General features: G+C 41.3%; 1 protein-coding gene across 3 annotated transcripts in view; it reads right to left on the reverse strand.

Annotated features, from left to right (window-relative positions):
- Positions 1-17523, reverse strand: part of PWWP2A (PWWP domain containing 2A) — a 28845-nt gene that overhangs the window by 3178 nt on the left and 8144 nt on the right. The window contains exon 2 of one of the 3 annotated variants that reach the window (XM_035104930.3): positions 7880-8844. In XM_035104930.3, coding sequence (XP_034960821.3) covers positions 7880-8844 — 965 coding nt within the window. Of the gene's footprint in view, positions 1-6016; positions 8845-17523 lie in introns of those variants that run through there. The other 2 variants (XM_035104929.3, XM_035104928.3) reach the window with 2 other exon arrangements.

Consider the following 17523-nt stretch of genomic DNA (forward strand, 5'->3'; position numbering starts at 1 on the left):
GCATTCGGTGAGCCACAGCTAATGACCTACCAAGCTACACCACTAGCAGCCAAGGAAGGGTGGGCTGGAAACAAACAACTGTAAGACAGGTTCTTGAAAATCTTATCTTGGGGGAGGGGGGGGGACAATGGGCATGAGCACTCCATGCAGGGAACTACGTATCAGAAGCAAAGACAGCATATTCTAGGAATCCTTCGGCAGCTGTTATCACTGCACGCATGCCACCACCATTGCTCCCCATTAACCACAGACTCAGGGACTCCTACACTTTGAATGCACTCTGTATTGCCCCCTGCAAAAGGCGGCATACAGGTCTATTCATAAGTATATTCCATTGAATTCAATGGGGCTTGTTCCAAGGAAAGTGGGTACAGGACTGCTGCCTTAGTTTAAGAAGTCACACGGAACGTATTTATAATCCTGTCAGCAAACTTCCCTTACAATAAACAAATGCACAACCAATTACTCACTTCCCCTACTTGGGATTTTCTTGTTCACAATACAAAACAGACCCACGAATATCCAAAGAGCAACAGGAAAACATCCAGAATATCAGCTAACACACGGTGTAAAAACAAACAACCTAATGAGGTTTGAGCATGCTCAGTAGCCAAGGAATGTTAAGTGTCAGATGGAAAACTAGAGGAAGGGTGTAAACATGTGATTAGTGGGGATTAATAAAAGAATCCACAGGCCAAAAGCATATCAAAGTCACGAGAACTTGAGTTCCAGAATAAAAAGGGAAGGATGAACCAAACGGAATCCATAAGGTTTGTAATTCTCCGATAATACAATGTTGATGGGTTTGAGAAAATAAGCTGCAGAACAGACATGGGGAACCTGTGGCCCTTCAACGGTTGTGGTCCTCTCAACTCCCATCAGCTCTGGTCAGCATAGCCAATGGTCAAGAATTGGGGAAGCTGGGAGTCCTGCAGCACTGGGAAGGCCATGTTTCCCATCCCTGCTGCCAAGTGAAGTTAGCTTTCACCCTGCATAGCTAGCTATAGATAGAAGATGCCTAGAAAGACGCGCAGGCAAGATACTTACAACTACTTTCTTATAAACATTTGCATTGAAAGCAGCTATGAAAATATGTGTAAATCTCTGGTGCTTTCTTCTTTTGAACAGTGGTTTTTATCTATTTTTTTAAAATACATTTAAAATACATTTTAATGTATTTTTAATACATTTATTAATTTCTTTTAATCTTAAAATTTAAATCTTAAAATATATTTATTATAATTGCTTTCCATGTTGCTCTTATCACTGCTATAAACAATACCCATGAATATAAAAGGAAACGTTTTTCAAGTCTGATGTCAAAGCACCGTGAAACTTGAAAACCAAAAACCACATAGGGAAAAGATATTTGATTTTAATTTTTTTAACTGGTGTTGCAAGTCTAGTCCTCCTTATTATTGTTGGATTTGAAGGACATTGTTTTTTTCATCCTCTCTGTAATCTCAACATATAAAATTATAAACCAAAATGGATGTTTTCATAAATGTATCACCTGAAGAGTCTTTGTGAGCAAATAAGCCATATCAATTCTGATACAGTAATATTTAACTACACTGAATAAAAGCTGAGGTATGAACCAGCCCATGAAATCAATATGCAAGACGTGAACACTAGCGAAATATACTATCAGCATCTATATTCGGAATTTGCTTGCCATAGACTAGTGGTGGATGGTATATATGGGCAGAGGGAGTGATGTATTCTTCAAGACCCCTGAGGGATGCAGTACCCTGTGCACAAACACACATTTCACCCTCCTGCAGGAGCCCTCTTTGAGATGGACAGAGCACCCAGTCTCAAGGGTGGAGATTAGGGGGAAGTTTGTAGGTGACATCAAACTGGCAGGAGTAGCCAGTGCCACTGATGACAGAACTGGGATTCAAGATGACCTAAACAGATTGCAGAGCTGAGCCAAAGCTAATAAAATGAATTTCCAAAGGGACAAGTGTAAGGTTCTACACTTTGGCAGGAAGAACTACCTGAACAAATAGAAGATGGGGAATACCTGGATTGCCAGTAGTACACGTAAAAAAAGGATCTAGGGATCTTACGGTAGTAGTGCATAAGATGCAAAAGCAAAAAGAAAGAAAGAAAAAAGCTTATGCTATTCTAGGCTGTCACCAGACGTGTCCCCATCAGGGAAGTAATACCGTAGTGCCACCCTATTCTGCCTTGGCCAGACCATACCTGGAGTACTGTATCCAGTTCTGGACACCATTTAAGGATATTGACAAGCTGAAATGTGTGCAGAGGAGGACCGAGGACCCTCCTGGTACAAGAGAGGAAGAGTCCTGTTGTGAGGTTAAATTCTGCCCTAAATCACCAGTGGAGCAGCATGTGTGAATTCAGCTCAAACAGCTGCAGCAACCCTTCACCCTTCCTGTGCTACATAAATATTTTTTTGCCTAGTGACTTTTTGCCCACCTGCCTGTAGCCTAGCCTTCCCCAACCTGCTACCCCCCCCCAAGATGTTTTGGACTACAACTCCCATTAGCCCCAGCCAGCACAGCCAAGGCTTATGTAGATTATTTTGCAATACATAACGTTCCTTTCACTGCCTTATGAGATTGGAAGTAGCAGGTATTTCTCACTTCCTTGAAACTATGATACATCATTTAAAGTACTGCCCGTCTCTCTCAAACACATGCACTTGGCTCATTACCAGACTGCAGGGGGACTTGTCTCAGAACAGATTAAGGCATACTTAGGATGATAAAATAACATGCTACTCAGTCCTTGTTAAAATGTTTCTGTGGGCAGATTCACTGACTGCAATCCACTGGGGCATGTACCTATGTTCCATGCATGCATCTCATTTTAGCTGTTCATTCTGAATTTCCTGTGCTGGTCATGCAGGAAGTATCATTTACTTAGACCTTAGCACATGCTACTAATAGTGCTAGATCTGAATAGTGCTAAGATGTGCTGCAGCAACACAATACAACATAGAGAAGACTGAAAAAGGTGTCAGCAATTAAGACTAAAACTTCATTATAGCAAAAGCCTTTGTGAACTTGGAACTTTTGCCCAGGAAAGCTTTTGTCATAATGAATTTGTAGCAGCTTCAAGACTGCTGTTTTTGCAATGACAGACTAACACTGCACTTATTAAAAATTACAAGTGGCAAGTCCTATCTTAAAGGGGCATTTCCTTTTATGCAAGAAAGAGGGTCATGGCTATTCTAAGACTACTCTTGCTACAAAGGCTGCATTTTCTAAAGCAGTGTTTTTTCCCCTTTTAGAACTACTGATCTCATATGCACTTTAGGTGGATTTTACATGAATGACAAAAATTATCACAACAGCCATTCTGAAATCCTAACTGCAATTCAACACAGGTTGGTGTATTTGATTACCATGGAAATATGAGCACACAACTTGTGCAGGGCTATAACCTTGCAATGTTTGCAACAACAATGGAAACAGATTAGGTAGAACATGTTAGTAAGGCTTACTAGCTTATTGTTTTGCTTATGGAAAGAAGTCATCTGTTCTTTCACCAATTTCATTCCATGGCAGGATAAAATTTATACCATCGTTTTCCTTTGAGGTATGAAGCATTGAAAGTAACACTGTGAGACCCCTGGGTATAGGGCAGTATATTATTATTATTATTATTATTATTATTATTATTAACCAACAGGGATGTATTCAACTAAATTATTGCACTTACATAATTTCCCTTACCTCCCTAGGACTCCTGGGCATTACCAAAATGTGCTCTGGAGTTCCCCTCAACCCTTCAGAGACCATTTGGAGGGGAGAGTTTTGTTATGCTTGCAGAAGTTCTGTGCATGAAATTGTTTAATTGGATGCAATTCATGATGATTTTAAAAGAAGTATTCTGTTTAGTTTTAAGGCAACTCAGGGTTAGCTACATGCACCAGGGCATTCTCAATGTCTTTCACTGAAGAGACAGCTGGTTGAAGTGGAATAATAAACTACTTGAAAGAAAATACATACATGAAACCTAGATATCTAGTGAAAACCTTTGCCTAAAGTTTGATTTTAAAATTGTGCATTCTGTCCAAAATTCAACAGTTTGGATACAAACATCCTGCTCACGTAGGCTGGGTGTGTCACCAATTTTAATGTATTTTTAATCTTTGTTAGAAGCCGCCCAGAGTGGGCGGGGTACTATTATTATTATTATTATTATTATTATTATTATTATTATTATTATTATTTCCATCAAACCCTCATCATCAACCTCTCATCTTCCCCAAAAAAACTATACTGGTGGGTTTAGTAATCCCAAGTCATTTATTTTGGAGGACACAGGGAAGTGCAGATGTGTGAGTCAGCCAATGCACCCCCATGGCAGGAGTAGAAATGCTTCCTGCTCAGGCAGCAGGACCCTGGAACCTAAGCCAATATTTGCTTTGTAGTTTAGTGCCTCTTGAACAGCCACTTCTGCCTCCAAGCCTGGATACAACATCCAAAGTCTCTTGAATGCCTTGCAGCAAATGGGATTATATCATGACATCTCCATGCTTTGAACTGAAAAATCAAACTACACTGCAATAAGGCTCTATACAGAAATGAACGACATTAAGTCATTGCTTGTGACATCAAAACGTCACTAAGGAACGCCAAAATTAAAGAGCTAAAAAAAATCAAACAAGTATTTTCAAAAGGGAAGCAAAGAGACGATTTCTCATCAAGGTAGTCAGAGAAAAGCAGTAATTAAATTTAAAATTTAATTACTAAATTTAAAGTGAGAGTAATTTCTACTCAACACTATTAATGTCATGTGTGGCATGCCAGATTGCAAACTATGGCCTGAGTAGGGAACAGACCTGTTCCACGGTGTTGTAAAGAGCATGATTTTGAAGACAAGACTCAATTATATTTACCGGTACTTCAAACTGGAGCAAAAGCTCCAGAATCAAATTATACTCTTGGTAGAATTCAAATGTAGAAGACTCTCTATTCAAAATGGCAAATGCTGAATCAAGTATTAACCTTAAGCACTCATCACAGGCTCCCTTGAAGTTAGGGTTATGAATTTGGAAATCAGCAGGTACACTCAAGTATACCTACGTGTACACTGGTCCCAAGCTGAGCTGCATTTATAACTTTGCAGAAAGCACTAAAAGTTGTTAGGCACACCCTGCCTGAATAAACAAAACAAAATAGTTCAACACTGCATTTGTTTCTGTTTGCAGGAAAGAGAATACTGTACACAGCACAGGAGTGAAACAGAATTGCATGTTATTAATGTTGTGTGTTTTGCAATTTCAAAAAGCATTGACTGACTGAATGCAAGTTTATTTCTCTACATGTTTAGAAATTTATGCTTATCTAGCGTTACATCAAGGTGCTCTTCAGGAAGGATGAAAACTATTTGGAGCCGATTTCAAGCCCATGTACACAGCATCAAAGAAACCAGATTAAAACTAAAATGTTTGGGAATAAAATGAAGTTTGAGTATTATGAAAAAGCATACCTTAGCATCAAACTGTCACAACAGAGCCTTTGGTCATTAATTCTTTGAGATTTGATACACCCAATTAATTTAGCTTCAAGCTTTTCCCCCTTTTCCTAAATGCCTACTCCTAAAATTGTTATGTTTTGGGGGAGAATGAAATTAGCCACCTTTTACGACATTGCAAACTTAAACCAAGTACAAATTATATGAGTCCATTAGAAAGTGTAATGTCTAAGCAAATCAACTGCATAAAAATGTCCAATGCAGAGCATCAGACCTGCAGAAGATCTAGGAGCAAATGGAGGTGGTGGGGAATTACACTGGAAAGGCATGTGGTTTTTTTAAGCACTGACAAGAATTTGCTATGGGGAAATAAATAGCAGAATAATTTACCAAAATTAGAACCTTATTTATATTTTCAACAGCAATGTTATTGTGATATGCAGTTAGTGATACTAATTTAGAGCGTGTCAAGTGAGAAAATTATTTCCTAAATATTGTGTAAACGGAAAAGTCCTGTTTCCTGATTTTATTTCAAAGCTTTTTGAGAAACACACACAAATAATTAGATTTAGTCAATTTTATTTACAGTTCTTTGTACATTTCAGAGCATTACACAATTACATTTTTCATATTTTCTGACCTGCAAACAGATACCTTAAATGGAAATAGTTTAAAAAAAAATATGCCGCTCAGTACATCCAAATGCAATAATTACACATCCGACAGTTCACAAAGTGTAATTTACTAGGACGTAGCCTAAGAATTTAAGAACAAGTAGTCAGGGAGGGGAATTCTGACCAATTATTTATACAACACAAACTCTCTCAAGCTAAACCCTCAAGACAATTGTCCTAGGAGCATCCCACCCCACCCTCCTTGGAAGTTATGATTCCCACCTATGCAGCATTAACAGCCTTTGATCCCAAATGCTGAGGGACTATCCAGACCTGCCTGTGAGCAACTGGCTTCCTCTTAACTTGCCAAAACCTGAAGTTCATGCGGCTGTCCCTGGATGCATAGCATAACTGAGCATTTGGAAAAGGTGACCAACAAGATCTATCTAACAATGATAAAACCTTTCTAACAGAATTCATATTAAAATTGGTTTCTAAAAGGATTTAAAGTGGCCAGTGAGAAAGTGTTTTTAGGCAAAGGCTGAACTCTTTGGGCCCATCACACTCACACTATTGTAAATCAGGTTTTCTGGGCAGGGGACGGGGAAAGGGAAACACTGAAATAAAGTTCGAGGCTCAGAGAGGGCCTAGGGTTCTGCATTTAAGGTGGACCATACAAGTCATGTTTAAAACTTCCATTTCATTTGTTCCCTCCCCCCTCCCCCCACATACACTGAAATGGTATATATAGTGGGTAGAAACTAGTAAAAATTCCCTGCAAATAAACTGCTCTTCAGCTGAGGTTATGGCTCCTGTGCATGGGGTGGTCAGAGGAATTTTTAACTTTTACCAAAAAAATGTAAGAGTCCTCTTGAAAAATACTGAGATCTCGCTTTAGATTAATTTGATTGCATGTACAATTTGTTAAGTATAACTTTCAGTCAAGACATTGCTACAAATGGAAATTTCAGTATATAAAAAAGCAGCCAACTGAGTGCAATTTTTGTGTTTAATTGGCTAAGTCCTTCATAGCATTTAACTAGGCTAGACATTTCAAGGAGCCTCCACATTTCTTGCCTACCTTACTTCTCATGTTCATGTTTCAAACTGTGTCAGCAGGGCCCGAACTTCAGGAGTTAGCTGCTTAGCAGCCTTGGCTGCTTCTGTAATGGCCTTGCGGTAAAGACCTTTTCTCTTCTTATTAAATCGCGACTGAAAGTTTTCTAAAAAAGGGGAGAGCTGTGAAAGAGCAAGGAAAGATGTTGTTGGGGACCCAAACCATGAAATACGAGCTTCCTGTCGGACTAAGAGGCCGTTATCTTTTCGGCTCACAGTTATAGAAAGAATACGGGCTGGCCACCATGGGAAGCCATAGATCTTGGCCCAAACAATGTCTCCTACACATATGGTCCTGCCATCTGGTGTGACACATTTAGTGACATTTTTTGAAAAGACTTTCATTTTCAAGGAATTACTGAGCTTTTTCTCTTCCTTTGAAGAGGACGAGGAGGAGGAGGAAGGTGCATGCATGCTGCCTGGAGGAAAATCAAAGCTTTCAGTAGTGCTACACTCAGAGTTGGTGGACTTCAAGTCATCTGTGCTAGCACTACTACACACTGATGCACTGGAAGAGTCAGATTTCTTTTTATTAAGGGTCATGTAAACCGTTATATTGCTTTTGCTGCCTCTCTTGCCCAGTGTCTGCTGTTCATCCTGATCAACAGGGACATGCACTTCATTTGTGTCCTGAACCTCACTGCTGGCCTCTTCAGGGCCTTCTGAGGGGCTCTGATTTTCTGAAGGGGCCTCACCTGCTGAGCGGGTAGAGGAGCAGCGAGACTGAGGCTTAGCTGCCATCTTGCCACTCTGCAATTTCTCAAGCCCTGTCTTGAGAGAGGAGTCGTTTTCTTCATTTCGGTACCTTTGTGGCTTTAGACGCAATCGTGGGGGCAGGGAACCTGAGCTGGTCGTTTGAAGACGCCGTGTGAAGTGGACCTTTGAATGTGCATTTTTGGAAGTAGAGGTTGCACTCTGTTTCTTTTGTGCCTTCTCTTTGGCTATTTTCAAAACTTCCCGAGCTTTTGCATGATCCATGTTTTTGCTCTGGAGAACCTTTTTAGTATTTAACTGCGTTTTTGAAGTATTTGCTTGAGTGGTAACTTTGACTACTCTACTTCTGCTATGAGCAATATTTGCAACTTTGACCACGGAATTCCTTTTCTGGCCTTCATTTTGGCTTTTCCCATCAACTTTATGATCAGTTTTAATTTTTTTATTCACAGTAGTTACGCTCTCATGTCTTCGTTTTCTACTATCCTCATACCTTGAGGAGTCACTTGTATTGCTGCCCTTCTTAATTTCTTTCTTTTCTGCAACAATACTGTTCTTACACTTGTCACACAAGACCTGTCTGGGTCGTAGTTTGATAGCATTCATAATAGAAGTGGGTTCCTCCCTGTACATTTTCCGCTTGGGCCGTTTAATTTTCCGAGGCGGAGGCTGAGGTATTGACTGGTTATATGTGTCCCTGATAAACAAAGGAGGGGGATATGGTGCTCCCTCGTGAAAAAGGGGAGGTGGCTTGGAAGTCCATAGGCTTTTAGCCAGGCTAGGCTCTGGTGGCTGGATGGGAGAAGAGTCTGTGACTACACCATTGGCTTCACACTTCACTTGGGTCTCATCTTGGAATGATTTACTTTGGAGCTCCATCGCTTCAGGATTATCCTTGCACTCCCTTTTGGGAAATATGGTCACAGGGATTCCGTGCGGTCCAAACCTTAATGAGAGAGAAAAACACAGAGTTAACTGCAAATCTTTACTTAATTGACATTTCTCAGTATCATAAGTAGCTAGCATTTCACACCACATGAAAACAGGTTTATCATTTCAGAATACACAAACCCACAAATTAGAAACTTTCAGCACTGACTAGAAAGCAGTCTACCAAGGGTCACAAGAATTGTGTGCCAACCGCAAAATGGTTTCTTTCCCTTCCATTGCTGTTCTCAGACACATTTAGAATCTCCTCTATGGCAGTGGAGTGGTTTCAAGACTTTGTCCACAGTGACTCACCTGCCTATAAGATTCTGGAGGCAAAATAATCAGTTGACAGAGGATACTTCATAAGCTTGTTAGGCTTTATTATAGCCATGTAAACTGAGAGTGCACTGGAAATTTGCAGGCTGTTGTGCCTCCTATTACTGCTCTTTTCACTGAGGAATCCTATGTTTCTCCAGAAATGTTCTAGAAACAAATGGTCTAGGGAGGCTAATCTTGTAGAAGGTAAAGTGCATGCCTGGCTATCGGAAGGTAGAGAATTGTAATCGCCTAGCTGTTCTGGTTTTAGGGGAGCTTGGTGCCAGGGTTTCCTGAATGGCAACCATGAATCTCTCCGTGGCAACTGTCTTCCTAATTCCAGCATGACACATGTTAACCCTCCTTCTCCTGGAGCTCTCTGCACAGAGACCTTGGAAGGACCTCGCCATTTGGGGGGAAGAGACCAAGCACACCCACCCATCACTTGACATGTATAGAGAAGGAATCAGTCTCCCAGGCCTTATAGACAAGTCAGAAGGTATGAGAAAGACTCAGCTGTATCTGAACAAGGCTTTGTGCAATTGAAAGGCCCGTTGCCTTCTCCTCTGCAAAATTTTCTGGTGTGCAGGATGGCCGAGGTGACCAAAAAGAGTGCACAGCCAGCCAAATTGTGCAGACCACCCTTCATCTGTGCATGACCCCATAATTTTTAGACTCGGTTAATCTTATAATCTTTTAAGTATTGGCTAGCTCCAACTAGTCAGGGAAATCAAGACCTTGCATGAACAGGTCACCTTTAGAACTTTCAAATCCTCCCAGATAGTCAGCTCAGGTACAGAGTACAGTACAGACATCTTAATCACAGCCAATTCTGTTAACTGTATCGCTGAAGATACATGTGATTAACAGTCAATGCAGTCTTTGGCTAGCATTTCCTATTTAAACAGACTGAAAAGGTAATCTATCAATTTCAAAGTGAGAGGGCCTTATGGGACCATGGTGCTCAATTCAAAAAGCTTGGATTCACACTGTTGCCATTCCTCCTGTCTTCTAAAGAGTACCTTTATGCCACATATAAAGGTGTTTTTCTACACAGACATCAGTTACACAGCTACACAGACAGAAATGGTACATACACCAAATCATTCCTCCGCCCCAATCCCTTCCACTTCATTAAACAGACTTTAAACTTCTGCCTGAAGGTGCCCATGGATCAGGGTAAACTGTATGCTTCTACTGCTGGGGGTAAGGAAAGGAAAGAGTCCACCAGATTCTCCCCCCCACACACACACACATTTTTTCTGGCTACCCTCAACTACAACACATGGCGTGTGTGAGTGTGTGTGTGTTGCTTTGCAAATAAAATGAACGTAGGCAGATCTACGGTATTTTTCTTAATCTGTACAGTAAGTCCTTAGAATTAAACAAAGATCAGGATCACATTATTAAGGATAAGTAGGCAAGTTTATTTACTGCCTACTTAGCCATACAATCATCGGCATGAATGAATGAAATATCTAAAGGATGGCTGTATACTTAGCAGCACCTCTTGCTTCATCAAGAATCTATAGAAACATGTTATTGTTGTACAATTAGCCAGCTTGTTCCATTCTAGCTTGCACGGACCTCCCAATAATTTCAATATGCATAATGTGAATTATTGTAAAGTCCTGGGGTTTCAGATTCTGGAGCTTTCTACCTGCACAATGAGAGATCAAGACACCTTCCACTTCCCGAGCTCCACACAACTTGCACAGCTTTCCCTTTTAAACTCCCTATTCAGTAGGGGATTTTGTTGCGATTCCGCAAAAATTTAGGCAGCCTGGTTATGGCTACTTAAAAGTATTTAACACAGCTTTGCCTCCTGGCAAATGTCTCCACTGACACTGTTTGTGGGCTCTTGCTTCCAATACTCCCCAGGTCCTGATTTTAGCAACTCCAAAACACTATCAAAGTTTATACCTACTATCAAATCCTTAGCCCAAAGCACAATAAACCAGGCCCAACTTTTATCTTTTATTATTATAAAAAAGTATACTTCCTTCAACAATAGGACACTGTTCTGCCGACAGAGGGTATCTCAAAACTCATCTCTAGAAATTACACCAAAAACTCTGTGAACAATCCAGACAAAGTTCAGCACATCACGTCCCAATGATTCAAAGGAAAGATATGCAGGTATGTGCTTACCTCTCCCACTGAAGTGAACCAGACTTAGTAGTGCTTCATTTTGCCTAGCTTCTGTGTCTTCTAAAAATCAGAAATTCAGCAGCCTTTCAAGATTAGAAATTCAGATTTCTAGATGACATATCCCACCAATTTAATATTTAAATTCCAGCAACTTATTCCCCATATCCCTAATAGTCTTAAATTCACTTTGCAAATTTAATCATGTTTTTCATAAATCAGACTGAACTATAATCACATTTGCCAACAATTAAGTACAGACTCAGACTTCAAATATAAACAATGCTCATCCAGTAAATATGGATGTTCTAACATGGTTTCTATAAAACAATGTTACATTTGCAATACTGCCATGTTAGTTTGGGCAAGATAAAATATGCAATGTCCTCAAGCCATAATTCACTGTGAGTTTGATGGAAGGTTTGGGCTTAACTGAATAACATAAAAGGAACAACAGGTTCTTAGTGTGAGCTCACCATATTTAAGAGAGTATCGACAGTTTCAGCTTATGAACAGCTGCACAATTCCCAATGGTGGAACACCGTGTTGCAAGAAAGATGACCCAAACAAAGTAAAGATAGTATACCAGAGCTTTCCAAACTTTTCATTTCGGTGACACACTTTTTAGACATGTATCATTTCGTGACACAGTAAATCAGTTTTACTAGCAAACCAGGGGTTACACTAACCCCTTTCCAACCTAGGGAGGAGCTCAGGGAGTGTTCATGCGGCACGCCTACACAATGCTGCCGACACACAGTTTGGAAAGCTCTGTCTTATACCAACTAGCAAAAAAGCAGTAATACTAGCTCAACTCTTATCTTAAATGAAACAGAACACCACGAAGGTAAGATGGAAGCCTATGTATAACACCTACTTCTGACATTTTTTTATGCTAACCAGATTATTTCAATTTTAGCCAGCAACAGAAATATATAAAAACTTAAATCAATATACAAGATGTGCCTATACTGAGCTCTGAACCCTCAGCAGTGCCTTATTTAGAACATCTTCACAGACTTTACAATTTATTATATACCTGGAGAGATTATGCAACAAACATAGTACAGTGGTACCTCTACTTACGAATTTAATGCGTTCCGAACACACATTTGTAAGTCGAAAAAATTTGTAAGTCGAATCCCATAGGAATGCATTGGGAGAAAAAATTCGTAAGTCGAAGCAACCCTATCTAAAAATTCGTAAGTAGAAAAAATCCTATCCAAACCGCATCCAAGATGGCGGCCGGAGACTTCCGGTCTGCCGCCATCAGCCGCCGGCGGGGTTCGTCTCGGCTCCCGAGACACCCACCGCTACCGAGGAGGGGGGGGAGTCGCGTGGGCGCCGCGACCTCCCGGAGAAGCCTCAGATTGTGCGTTCTGAGGGCTGGGATACCCAGCGGGCTCCAGAAAGCCATGGAAACTGCCCGGAGAGCCCCTGTCGGAGCCTCCGAGAGCAGGCTGTACATGGCGGAGCCTTGGGTCCATTGCTACCTCGGTAGCGGAAAGCTCCGAGCCGGAGACAGAGGAGCGGCAGATACCTTCAAATTAAGATTTGGACTGTGAGTAAGACAATTTTATTGGATTTAAAAACAAGAATTTGGACCTGGGAGGGGAATAAAAAACGGAGGTCGTTCCCCCCCCCTACCCGGAAGGCTGCGACACAACTAACTTGCCTGCAGCCGATCGAAGAGAAGGGGTGAGGATCCCCCTGAAAAATTGAACTTGTGTACCCCCTTAGAAGGCAGAACTAAGGGGGGGAAATATATGTTTTAAACTGCATCGATAATCATATTATTGTGACAAAGAACCCCCCCCGGAAACCGGGGGCAGGAACCTAAAGCCGCGACCAGCTGACAAATATAAGGATTTACAAAGAGTAACTGCTGTGACTCTGTGATATTTTTTGGATTATATCTAAGTTGACCGATGTAATAAAGAGGAGAACTGGAAAAGTTGGACTAAGAATTTAAATTATAAAGGATAAATATGGTTGGAAATAAACAAAGGAACTAGTCTGGACATTATAGCACCATCTCTGGCGGATCAAGTCATAATTCCCACGGGAACACAGAAGGACAAAGAAGGCTGCCAGCCAAAACAACCCTCTTACAAATGGAGGAGGTCGAACTGCAGTATATTCTAGACTTTATTAAAGAAATGACAGAGGAAATACGTCATGGGAAAGGAAATATTCAGACTTTAAAAGAAGACCAGCAACAGATATATCCAATGGAGACTTTAGAATTGCAACAAGAAGAAATCATTGAACAACAGGCAGAAAATAAGGAGCAACGGACTGAGAAATCAATGCAACCTGTGAGAGAGGAAGCATTGATCACCTATGTGACTTTGGACGCTAAGGACCAAGATAGACCCTGGGATCTGGTCTGCTCAGTGAGAGAGGGCGACCAGATCCCAGAAGGAAACAAACAAGTTGAGGAGGGAGGAAAGAGTCTGGCCTTTGCCCCCCCCCCAGTGAGAGTGAGGGGACGCAGACCAGACAGAAGATTGGAAATAGGGGACAGTGGAAATAAATATGAGGGTGGGAGGCTGGTGGAAGAATTAAAACAACGGAAGGGGAAGAAAGAGGAGTGGGATGGTTTAGATTGGCTAAGAGTGGGAGTGGGGTAAAGAAGGAATATAAGGTAGAGGAATGGATGGATTAAAAGGTTTGAAACTGGATGATATAAAGACGCTGGCCGGGGAAAAAGGGAAACTGCTACCTGGGGAGGGAGGGGGTGGGTTTGGAGGTTTAGTTAAAAGATTGGATAGAATTTGAATTAGGCAAAGGTATATCTTTTGAGGGGGAAATTATAGGCTAAAGGAAATTATTAGAAATAGTTAAGAGTAATATAGTTCAAAATCTAATAGAATTTATTGTGTGGGGTATAAAAAAGAAGTTGTGAAGTTGGATATGGAATTGACCCGGGAGGGGAGGGACGGGGAAGTCGGGGACAAGATATTGTTAGAGATACTATTTTTCTTTCTTTTTTCCTTTTTTTCCCCTTTTTTAAAAAATTTTTTCTTCTTTTATTTTTCAAGCTTTTGTATTTTTGTGCTGTATTTTTTTATTGTTAAAAACTTTAATAAATATAATTACAAAAAAACAAGATGGCGGCCGGAGCTCCATTTGTAAGTAGAAAAATTCGTAAGTAGAGTTATTTGTAAGTACGAGGTACCACTGTACAGTGATACCTCTGTTTAAGAACAGTCCAGTTTAAGAACGATTTGGTTTACAAACTCTGCAAAACTGGAAATAATGTCATGGTTTGAGAACTTTACCTCGGTCTAAGAACGGAATCTGAAAGGTGGAAGGGCACCGGCAGCGGGAGGCCTCATTAGGGAAAGCACCCCTCAGTTTAAGAATGGTTTCGGTTTAAGAACGGACTTCCAGAACAGATTAAGTTCATAAACCGAGGTACAACTGTATTTCATTCAATAGACTTCATTTCCTTGGGGGTCCTACTCTTGCAGTCAAAATAGGAATGATCTATCTCTGACCAGTATAGGTTCTCCAAGGTCTGTTTCAGAGAAGCTAAACACAAAATGGGACTAGCTTACTTACTTTCTATTTAACAGTACACCAATACGGAATTCAGTAAGAAAACTCAAAATCATGGCATGTGTGCTATTTAAGTGGCCACTTCTGCAAAATTACTATGAAGGTACCAATCTACTCTTAAGGCACATCCTGGGTATCCGTGGCTTACGTCACAGATCTTGAGACTGTGGATCAGGACCACCAGTGGGTCATGCAAGGACCAAAAACAAGAATCTTGCACATGCATGCTACAAGTCAAAGGGTATGTTGTAAACAGACAGATGGCTGTATCCAACAAAGTCGTCCAATCAACACAATGACTTATTTTTGTGCAAAGGTTCTTCCTTTCTCATTCTTCCCTCCACCCCGGTATGCTCCAGAAGGTTTGAGGGAACCCTCATAATGGATTTGGGAGGCATGTGGAAGGAAGAGGATGTCCTGTTGCACAGGAATAAGTCTTTGCACTAACAGGACAACTTTGTTGGCTACAACCCAAACTGGTTGTTAAGCACCATTAACGAAAAGCCCAGGGCAAATCCAAATTTCACAAACATATTAAGAGAATTTACAGGTAGGTAGCCGTGTTGGTCTGATGCAGTCAAAACAAAATAAAAAAATCCTTCCAGTAGCACCTTAGAGACCAACTAAGACAAACATATTAAGAGAATTCTTGTGGATATCTATTGTTTGGGGGGGGGGGCAGCAACACATTTCCCCTGAATATTCAAACAGTGGCCTTGAGGCCTCCATTTACCAACAGACAATAATAGGTGCAGAAATGGGGCTACATCTACAAAATCCAAGGATTGCAGCACTTTACCTCAACAGGGAGAGGGTAATTATATTTCAGTCTTTTTAAATAATAAATGGTGGTGGTGATTAACGTTTATAAAATTATGAACCGTATGGAGGGAAGTTTTTCCTCTCTTTCCAGCAAGTAACCAATCCAGGGTGGCTGTCAATATTCAGTTTAGACCAAAAATTACTTCATATTATTAGCTTATAAATTCACTGCATAATATGTGATGATGACGGATAGCTTTTAAAGGGAACAGAGAGAAGCTCTGAAGAAACAAGTCTACTGATGGCTAGCACTGCCTTTACGCTCTACTCATGGACATCTCAGAAAAATCTGCCAGCCACTGCAGAACACAGGTTTGCTGGACCAAATGATGCAGCAGAACTCATTTTTTTCTTGTAGAATTCGCTATTGGTTCCATGTGGCCCTGGTGGCATTCTTGTATGGCTACATAAGTGTAATGGTGCCTACAGTCCCATCAGCAGATATACAGGTTTTTTTAAGTTCAGAAAGGTAAAATGTACACACCCAACCTTTAATCAGATTTGTACATGTCAGCCAATTCTGACATGACTATTTCTCCTCCACAGCTTCTGACAGGAATGCATATTGTAAAAATCTAGTAGGGAACGCCCAACATCTTCCCCCATGCTTTTTAACATCTATATGCAGCCGCTGGGAGAGATCATCAGGGGGTTTGGGCTGGGTGTTCATCAGTATGCAGATGATACCCAGCTCTACCTCTCTTTCAAATCAGAACCAGTGAAGGCAGTGAAGGTCCTGTGTGAGTGTTTGGAGGCAGTTGGAGGTTGGATGGCGGCTAACAGATTGAGGTTGAATCCTGACAAGACAGAAGTACTGTTTGTGGGGAACAGGAGGCGGGCAGGTGTGGAGGACTCCCTGGTCCTGAATGGGGTAACTGTGCCCCTGAAAGACCAGGTGCACAACCTGGGAGTCATTTTGGACTCACAGCTGTCCATGGAGGTGCAGGTTAATTCTGTATCCAGGGCAGCTGTTTATCAGCTCCATCTGGTATGCAGGCTGAGACCCTACCTGCCCACGGACTGTCTTGCCAGAGTGGTGCATGCTCTAGTTATCTCTCGCTTGGACTACTGCAATGCGCTCTATGTGGGGCTACCTTTGAAGGTGACCCAGAAACTAAAACTAATCCAGAATGCGGCAGCTAGACTGGTGACTGGGAGCAGCCGCCGAGACCACCGGTCTTGAAAGACCTACATTGGCTCCCAGTATGTTTCTGAGCACAATTCAAAGTGTTGGTGCTGACCTTTAAAGCCCTAAACGGCCTCGGTCCAGTATACCTGAAGGAGCGTCTCCACTTCCATCGCTCTGCCTGGACACCAAGGTCCAGTGCCGAGGGCCTTCTGGCGGTTCCCTCACTGCGAGAAGCCAAGTTAAAGGGAACCAGGCAGGGGGCCTTCTCGGTAGTGGCACCCGCCCTGTGGAACGCCCTCACATCAGATGGCAAAGAGAAAAACAACTACCAGACTTTTAGAGGACATCTGAAGGCAGGCCTGTTTAGGGAAGCTTTTAATCTTTAAGAAATTAGTGTATTCTAATATTTCTGTTGGAAGCCGCCCAGAGTGGCTGGGGAAACCCAGCCAGATGGGCGGTGTATAAATAATAAATTATTATTATAATAATAATTATTATCCAATAAGAGAAACTAAGAAGAATGGCTTACTCTAGGCACCAGGACATTTCTTGCACAGGGCAGGAATAGCAGTAGCAGAACCTGATGCCTGGAAATCACTAGCCAAAGACTGAATGTGGGTTAAATTCTAACTCTCTGATTTTTACAACTTCCTGAATTGTATTCTGTGTCTCATCATGTTTGAAGGGCAAACATGCTTTTAAAGAAAGGTTTCAGAG

The sequence above is a fragment of the Zootoca vivipara genome, chromosome 2 (assembly GCF_965207765.1).
Source record: "Zootoca vivipara chromosome 2, rZooViv2.hap1.1, whole genome shotgun sequence".
In the NCBI taxonomy this organism is placed as follows: Eukaryota; Metazoa; Chordata; class Lepidosauria; order Squamata; family Lacertidae; genus Zootoca; species Zootoca vivipara.